The sequence below is a fragment of the Phalaenopsis equestris genome, unplaced genomic scaffold (assembly GCF_001263595.1).
Source record: "Phalaenopsis equestris unplaced genomic scaffold, ASM126359v1 Scaffold000428, whole genome shotgun sequence".
Classification (NCBI taxonomy): Eukaryota; Viridiplantae; Streptophyta; class Magnoliopsida; order Asparagales; family Orchidaceae; genus Phalaenopsis; species Phalaenopsis equestris.
In genome coordinates, this window is record NW_018164869.1 from 3,149,350 (window position 1) to 3,158,677 (window position 9,328).

Here is a 9,328-nt window from a genome sequence, read left to right on the forward strand (position 1 = left end):
GTGTTCGGCTCGTTCGTTAAGAAACGAACACGAGCTTATTTCAAACAAACTAAATTTTAAACGAACCGAACACGAACACAAGCTTTGTTCGTTCGTGTTCGGTTCGTTTACACCCCTAATTTGTACTCATAAAATTACAAAAACATAGAACTCATTTGTAGGTTACAGATAGTTTACAAAGAGGTTACAGGAGTGTTACAGAGGGGTATAACCCCGATATAACCCCTTATACCCCCTGAATGGACGTACGCAGCGCTGCATACGTCTTATGTAAGCAAATATTTTCCTGATTTTGGGGAGGACTCAAAAAGGATTTATTTATTTGAGACACTTGTAGTTGTTTAAAGAAATAAAATAAAATTGTATGCTAAATCATTTTGTAAAAAGCTACGACGATTATTATAAATTTATTTTATTTTTAAAAACCCAAATCTAAACTTTTTAACATCCACTACATTTTTTAAAGGCTCAAGTTGAAAAAATAGATTTCTACCACAAAAATTTCTAAAAAAACTGCAAGAAATCAATTTCTCGTTGCAACTCGGCGATCTCCTTTGTCACCTACTCGGTTTGATAAATTTAAATTTATCCAATTTGACAAATCCTGTTTAATGTAAATCTAGTTGGACTTACTTTTTAAGCCAAATGATTCGATAGAAGATAGACAAAGTCGAACTTGTCAGTGGAGGCTACAAAAATTTCCGAGATCAGTGATTGATGAATGCAGGGCACAAAGCAAAGATGCCATCAAAGAAAATGAATCGTTTTCATTAACTCTATAGAATGAAGCGCAAGGTTTGTCCAAATTCCAACTGAAACGAAGATTTGAGAAGACATCGACACTCGATGAACATCTTTAAGCCACCACAAGCCAATTTATAGACATACCTTCTGATTTTTACCTTTCATTTTTGCACAATTATTCCAGAAACTTGTCTACAAACTTGATGAAGTTGAGGATCATGATCTTGCCATCTGGGGTGATGATGCTCTCCGGATGAAACTGTACTCCCTGTTAACAAAAGTGAAAGAAAAGCCCTCAAATCACAAAGAAGGATGGCAGGGTATTAAAGCTTGAAGATATCAACGAAAACTGTATTCATTTTTATTTTATTTATGTTATAACATAACATTGGTAAAAATATATTTGATATCCTTATGCATTTATTAATGATATAATAATATTTATAAATTTTTTACGCTGACCCACCACCCCTGCCAAAGCAAGCATTTTTTCTTCATAACCGGCGGTTATCTCCCTCCCGCTACTGCATTGACGGCCGCAAAAATCTTCAACTAAATTTGGAAGTCAAAACTGCCATTGGAACTTTTTTCAAACTCACATATGATTGAACTCCCCATATGATTGGATTTTGGAAATAAAGCACCCGGTCACTAGCAAAGTAAGTTACACAACTGACATTGGGACCTTGAGTTAAAACTCCTCCGCTGAGAGTTAAGAGTTTAGAGTTACAACAACAACAACAACAAGAAGCTTTTTATTCCACTAAATGAGGCCAGCTAAATGAATATTTTTTCTCCATTGCATCTTAAAAATTAGAGTTAGGTTGAGAAAAAAATCAAAAAATATTTGAAACACCTAAATTTTTTTTTGACCGTTCTTAAAAATCACTAAATTAAATTCTCAAATAGAAACAAAAACTACTTACCAAGCTTATTATATATTATCATTAATGAATTCCAAAAAATACTAATATTATGCGATGCCAAAAAGGCTCTTAAACTTCAAAATTTGAAGATTATGCATGTACACTAATTGAATAATGTCCAGGTAGTTTGAACAAACTTGAAATTTCATGTTTTGGTTCCATTCTTCATTTTGTTTCCTATCATCTTAATGAGTATAGAATTTAGTCAAATAAATGGCAGAACAATATATAATCCATAAACAATAAAATTTCATCTAACCCTAGCAATTGGGATAAGACTGAAGAATTTGATAACGCTCCCAAATAGTTGAAATAAAGTAGTGACGTGTAATCCTGATCTAGCGAAGTTGGCCATGAACAGATTAAATTTAAGGATGGCATTCATAAAACACAAAGGCCGCCTACTTTTCTCAATAAAAAAAAAAAGAAAAAAAAAAACGGCAGTTGGTTTACCTTGATATGCTTGTATTTCTTGTGGCGAGCAGCCATGATTAACCCATCTTCAGTCCAGGCGGTGATTTCAAGCTTGTCCCCTGGGAATGTTTCTTTCTCAATAACAAGGCTGTGGTACCTACATGCAGAGAAAGGGCTGCAAGAGGATGAAGAAATTTCCAATTAGACAATAATATTGATTCGAGATGAAATTAGAAAATAAGCAAATCAAATGAACAATAACAGTCGCCCATTCCTTGCCAATTGCCAATGAAAGGGATTATGGTGTGGTAGAAGGATCCAAATACCATTAACAATAAATAAGAGTTGGGAAATAAGAAAATACCGCTGTGCCAGCAGATGATTGCAAGGAGTAGAAGCCACAAGGAAGATAACCATACTAAATCTTACAGCCTAAAAAAGTACCATTTTCTTCTCTCATACATATAGTGCTATTCTAATCCTAATGCGGGAAGAAGTGTTCTACTCCCCAAAGCCCGTTCTCCTTCTTTAAAGGGCAGGCCAGAACCAATCACCTTTAAAGGTCAGAAATTCAGGAAGGTTTGAGTTGGAGAGCATGGCTCAGGCAGCATCAAAAGCTTCCATTTCAGAGCAATGCAAACAGTAACAGTAAGGCTATGTTTGGTAAAAATCATTGAATAGAAAAGGAAATAGTCATCGAAATGATGAAAGGGATTAAATAGGAGTTAGATTTCACCCACTTCGATCAAGAAGAAATTGAGTTTTCTTTCTTCCATAATTATTTGATGAAAATTTAACTATGCTATGACAATTTTTTTCTTCCCATTCTTCACTAGGAATTGAGTTTTACAAGGACCCGAGATATCACTATGAAACAAAGTAAATGTTGTGATTGGTTTGTAAGATTGGGAAAAAAAAATGATGATTTTTAGCAAAATGACAAACCTCGCATTGAAAAGATATTTTTATTTTGAAATAATCGAAGAAACAAGTATTTTAAATGCTGAAAAACTAGATGTTTAAACTATAACGCCATAACATAATATCATTATCTTTGGATAAGAACAGAATTTAAACAAATATTTTGACATTGCCCATTTAGGTTAAGCTCTTCAAAATAATAGTCGATTTTTTTCTTAAACACCGTCAATTATCCTCCTAATGATCAATTTCTGAAACTCACAACAAAAAGAGTATAAATTAGCTTTACATTGATGGTCAGAGATAATTTTACTAATGGACAAGTTACGAGACAAATTAAGAACGTAGAGTACAACGTAAAGAGTTAACAACATAGTGAGTTTGATCGTTCATATCAGATCAATTATCGAGAGAGAACCATGAACAATTTTGACCTTTTATTAACTACACAAGGTTTATAGAATGGAAACATTTTAGAGCAACCAGTCATATGACTAGTCACACCACAATCAATTATCCAAGAATGAACAAAATTAAGAATAACACCTAACAACACAGTGGCTAGAGAGTTACCCTTTTGTACTAACGAGTAAGACGGAATTGGGAATTATTTGGGAGATTAAAACAAATTCTTCAGGTACTCTAATTGTTCCTTGGTGAAAGGGCCTACATCCAAATTTGCAAAAGGTTCTTTAGTTTTCTCGTCATTGGCTTGATAGACTCGACTTTCTCGTTTAGATTTTGATTTTTAATTTGCAGGTTTATCATGAAGCTTTTGACATATCTCCTTTGTATTTCATGATTTTTTGCAATGCTTACACAACCATGGGTAGAAGAAATTGATTTTGAAATTATCGGAATCGACAGAAATGATGGAATTTCTTTAAGAGTCGGTCATTGCCGACTTGTACGACGTCATTAGAGGAGAGATGAGGAAGAGAAAGAAACCCGAGTCGATTTTAATCGAGTTGATTTTGGCTAAGAGTTATTTTTGCACTTAAATCTGCAGTAGAGAGTCTGCTAAGAAGTCTCAAAGAAATTGAGGGGCTCTAGATCTATTGAGTTTTGGAGGCCTTCGCACATCACAATCCCGTTGACTTGGATGAAAGGGCAGAAGACATCAAAGATATCCTACGTATCTGTCATTGTCAATGGTGATGAAGACAGCAGTGAAGAGCACGACGACAGTGCATACAAGTTCATATCAGAGCTCATCAGTAACGAAGACCGCATCAAGAACTTCATTGTCTTTGACCTTGAAGATGACAAGTGGCTACCCCGTAAAGTTCTAGCGCTTAATTAGGTCTGAGCTCAGTCGTGTGATTGTGTGCTCTTGGGCGTCTCTATGCGACCACTGAAGCTTCGGTCACACTTGGGCATCTCTTGGAAATAGAGAAAAGTGGCTTCGCTTCATGGGCTGCTCTAGACACTCGTAAGCATTGCGATGTGCGAAGGTTAGTGTGCTTCTACACCAACTCTAATGTAGCGAGAGTCATGATTTGAAGATCCTGAGCATTGATAAGAAATGATTAAAAGATAAATAGAGGGGGATGACTCCCACATTAGGAAAACCATAAAATCATCCATAGCTCCCCCTTATAAAAGAAGGAAATAGGAATTATAACATATCAACAATACTAAGCTCTAAAAACAGAAAAGACTAAAATAAAAGACACTAAGAAAATAAAATATTCCTAAAATTTCAACAACATTTATTAATCATTTTCAATTGCTACATATTTTTCCGATATCACTACTTTTTACAAAATGTCAAAAAATCTATGAAAAACTAAATACCAATATTGTCTATAGGATTATTATTAATCATATTAGCATCCATCTTAGAAGTCATTATCTTATCGAACAATAAAAGAAACTTTAATAACAAACCGTTTTTATTAGAAGTCATTATCTTATCATAAGATGACTCTCTACTACATCTTAGGAGTCATTATCTTATCTTAGTATAGAGGTTCCCAAAGAATTCATTCTAGAGATGTTTCCAATAAAAACGGTTTGTTCTTGCATATTTCTACCGATTTTCCAAATTAAGACCGCTGGTACATATAATTCAGAAGAATATGCGAGTGATTCATACACATCATCTCTTTCTGTTATCAAGGGCTCTACCAATTGATATGTTTCCACAAATAATTAAAATTCAATTTCTTGATCTCTATCGTCAATTTTTTGAAACTTATGAAATTCTTCCGTCAAGCCCTGACTAATGAACCTACAAAATCCCTCAAATTGTATCTGACTGAATCCAGGTATTGTGGACATTCCCTCATTTTCATTCTGAAGCATCTTAATCTGAAGTTCCCTCTTTATTGAAAAAATCTCATTATCGGCTTTTGGCTCACTATTCATCGAACCCTACCAATTGATCTAGCAATGAGGGAATGGATATTCTGTTTACTGAATCACATAAAATTTTAGTCAACCTCATCCATATATATCGTATGAACGAAAGCAAGACAGAGAAATGAAGGGTATTTTCGATGCAAGTTCGAATTTGATCTTGAGACAGGTACAAATAGAAAGAAATGGAAATTAAGAAAGCATTCCTGGGAAAAATTCTGTCACTTAGGCTGATGGAGTCTTTTATCGGATATAAAAATTGATCCAATTTAGACTTAATACCTAATTCTTTTATTATGATATTAATAATGATATTATGATCAGCGTAAAAAAAAAAAAATCAATGAGTTTAGGATTTAATCTGCTCTCTATGAATGAGATAAAAACAGAAGAATCAAGAACAGCATAGAGTTCCCCTTTTTTTTTTAGCACAAGCAATTGAATGTTCAGAAAGGAATTCACAAATCTTTTTCTTGTAGTAAAATTTAGAAAATACAATGGAATTGCGTACGTATATAGTCATAGGAGTAATCTTTAGGAACTACATGACGATATAGCTATCTAGCTATCCGTATATCACATCTTTTATAAGAATTGAACTTGGTGCAAGGTCGTACTCTATCATAATCTCTATCTTCATATTCATATTTAATGAAATATTCAAGCACGATGATCCTATCTAGGGATATGTGCATAAGAAAGAGACCCGGCTTGGTATCCACGTATAACAATTTCTTTTCTAGAGTTTACACTTTTCTGGGGTTTACATATACACATAGATTTTCTTATAATTAGATAATTAGAATTGATCATGTAATTGATAATGATTAGTCGGAAATCATCGTTCCATTGACATAGATAAAAGCACTATGCTAGGATGATGCACGGGAAATGGTTGGGATAGCTCAGTTGGTAGAGCAGAGGACTGAAAATCCTCGTGCCACCAGTTCAAATCTGATTCCTGACATGTTAATAATGTATCGGATAGATATTTCTTAATACCTCATACAAATGAAATTAATTCATTAAGACGGAACAAGATAGATATTCTTTACTTTCTTTTTCATTTTTTTTTTATTTTAGTCCCTCCGCAATACAAATGAAAGTCCAGTTACTTTATTTATGCAATAAAAATTACTAGCTATTTAATAAATAAGTTTATACATGACAACATGAATATGTACAATCTATACCAAAGAAGATACATGTATAGCATCAACATATGAGTAGAATCTTTAGCTTTGCATTTGATAATCAAAATTTAGAGGCTTCAGAAGATTCAACAAAACGGATTAACTTTAGGATAAATAAGGAACAAATCCAAAGCAAAAAGAAAGCATATATTAATACCATCCTATTCTAAATACTGTCTATTGTATATTCATACCCTCAGTTACAGCACATAAAAGTTAAAACAATACCATTAAAGGCCGGAGGAACTCAATTAAATTATACCTTCACAAGTTTGATGAGTATCTGTTTTGATAAAAACTGTGTGCCTTTGGCTTTGGCTTTGACATAAAAAAACGACACAGTTTTGGGCTCGAATATGGCTTTGAAGGTCATGGAAAAACTACTATGAATGAAGAGCACGACAAGATTTCAGCTTCAAAGATGGCATCAACAATGGTTTTGATGGAATGACAATAAAGAAGAAGTCATTGCTTCTGTTATTATAGAAGTTAGTCAGCTATGTTCAATTATGTTTCTTTGGTTTCGAAGAAGCAGAAATGAGAGAAAAAGAAGAATATACGGAATTGTCTTGTAGATAATTTGGGCAAATACAATACTATAGGTATTATTTACTTCATGAGTTTTAATTTTAAGTGCTTCGTATCCCCCCATGTCTGATAAGCACCGAAGACTAATCTCACAATAAAACAACAGACACAATTTTTAAACTGTCGAATACAAGTCAAGACGCATATAGGCCTTGTCTCACAAACAAAAGCCATTTGAAAGTGTCCATCCTTCCTAGCTCACATTTTATTTATTTCTTTTTATCTTTCATTTTCTCTTTTAACATATAGATTTTTCAAGAATCCCTTTAGTTTCTATGTACATCACATTGGGATATCAAAAACAAAATGCAGCCTAATATGTGAAAGTCCTAGACTAGCACTGGCCTAAGTGGACCTGTCAATAATAGACTTCTTCGAAACACATTGAAATCATAGAATTGCTTGGGATGTCCTTCCAAAAAATATATGAACGACTAAATATCCTATGTTTTCACACACACTATGAATGCCACAAGGCCATCATAGTTGTCCAGGTGCAAACAAGTTTAAAGAATCGGTAAGGAATCAAATGTACTATCAACCAAATTATGAGTTCTCAAAGTTTCAAGCATTTATATCCATCAAATGCCACTTATTAACGCATGTCATTCAAAAAGAATTAAAACATAATATATGAAACAAGATTTATATTATAATTAATTGAAACTATTTATGACAATAAGGCCATGATGAAAACTTAAAACAGGATACTGATGATCACTCGGCTGGAATCATATGATTTTATTTGGGTAGCATGAAGAACAGTATCAATATCTAGATCTCCTCATGTCAATTTTTAATGATCCCTTTGACAGCAAGAGGCGGTAATGCCTTTTTCTTGTGTGTTTTGTTCACATTTGGTGCTAAAAGAAGAATTAAGCTAAATGAAGCGATGGACGAAACCTTAGGAAAACGAGGTACTAAAGATTAAATAGTATGAGAAGGCTCCATCTGTCGGCATGCAAAAGAAAAAGAATGTATTAACAAACAGAAGATTTAATCAAACTAACATGTGGTACATCACATCCTAGGTTCCCAGAAAAAAAAATGTATAAGAGTTAGCCGGGACAAACAGATCGAATAACGTAATGGTAATCTTATTGCCGTTGCTCTATGGTTTGCCTGAAGCATTGCAAAACTCCAATAAATGCACTAGAACGTTCAAATTTGAATATTATGAATAGGTTAACTCCTATAGCAGAAGTTTAGTCAAAGTGAGAGGCTTAGGTAAATAGCAGGTAAAGAGGAAGACTGAGAAGCAAAAGCAAGAGAGTAAAATTTCTTTAGGAAAGCAAAAGATAAAATTATACACTCATAAGAGTATGTCCGAGAGGTAATCAGGTTCTTGAGGAATTGCTTTAATTAGTTAAAGGGAATTGCTTTAATTAGTTAAAGGGTTGTCGGTCAACTTTTTTTTATTAATAGATTTATTTGAAAATATGAAATATGAAAATAATTTTTTGAGATTTAATTTAAGTATAAAAGATATATAGTTTGGGTTTTAAAAGTAGTGTGTTTTAGTTTTTTTAAAAAATGAGACCAAGTGGATCTCATTAGTCTGATAGTTTGCATAATTGTGTCTGATACCGTGAATACTACACCTTCCCGAGAGATAAGTGTAGACATCAGCGATAGACCCAATCCTGCAAACTAAGAGATTTGTGACATCCGTTTGGTCTGCGAACCTTTTATATATGACCGACAAATTCCCCTATTTAATACAAAGATTAAATAGGGTTTATTTTACCTGGGTTCCAAGTTCCCTATAGAGGCAAGCCCCTATAGTTAATTACATCCCAAATGACGGGAGTCACTTGAGAAAACTCTCGATAATGATCAATGGTTCTAGTCTTCAAGAATTCAAGGTTCAGGTTTTCAAGGTAGGACGTAGAAGGGCAAATGGGAGTGGCTCAAACATGAACAGTTATTTCAGGAGTCCAAAGGAAAGAAAAGGTAGGGGATGTCACAGATCCTGAGGAGAACCCTCAGTGACTTCCCAAACTATCCTAATGTGTGGCTGCATTTTTAGAGATGATGTTATTTAAATGTTCAATCCTGCCAATTTTATTACTTAGGACTTACATTTGCATAATACCCGATTATACAAATAGCCTACAGAGAAATGAGGGTTGACATCGTACCGTACGATAACCTCGGAACCTAAATCGAGTTAGGACTCAT

General features: G+C 33.8%; 1 protein-coding gene across 1 annotated transcript in view; it reads right to left on the bottom strand.

Annotated features, from left to right (window-relative positions):
- Positions 1-748: 748 nt before the first annotated feature.
- Positions 749-9,328, bottom strand: part of LOC110027430 (anthranilate synthase beta subunit 1, chloroplastic-like) — a 21,352-nt gene continuing 12,772 nt past the window's right edge. The window contains exons 7-8 of the mRNA XM_020728874.1: positions 2,124-2,259; positions 749-1,012 (exon numbers count right to left, since the gene is read on the bottom strand). Of these exons, the coding sequence (XP_020584533.1) occupies positions 920-1,012; positions 2,124-2,259 (229 nt within the window). The 3' untranslated portion in view covers positions 749-919. The remainder of the gene's footprint in view (positions 1,013-2,123; positions 2,260-9,328) is intronic.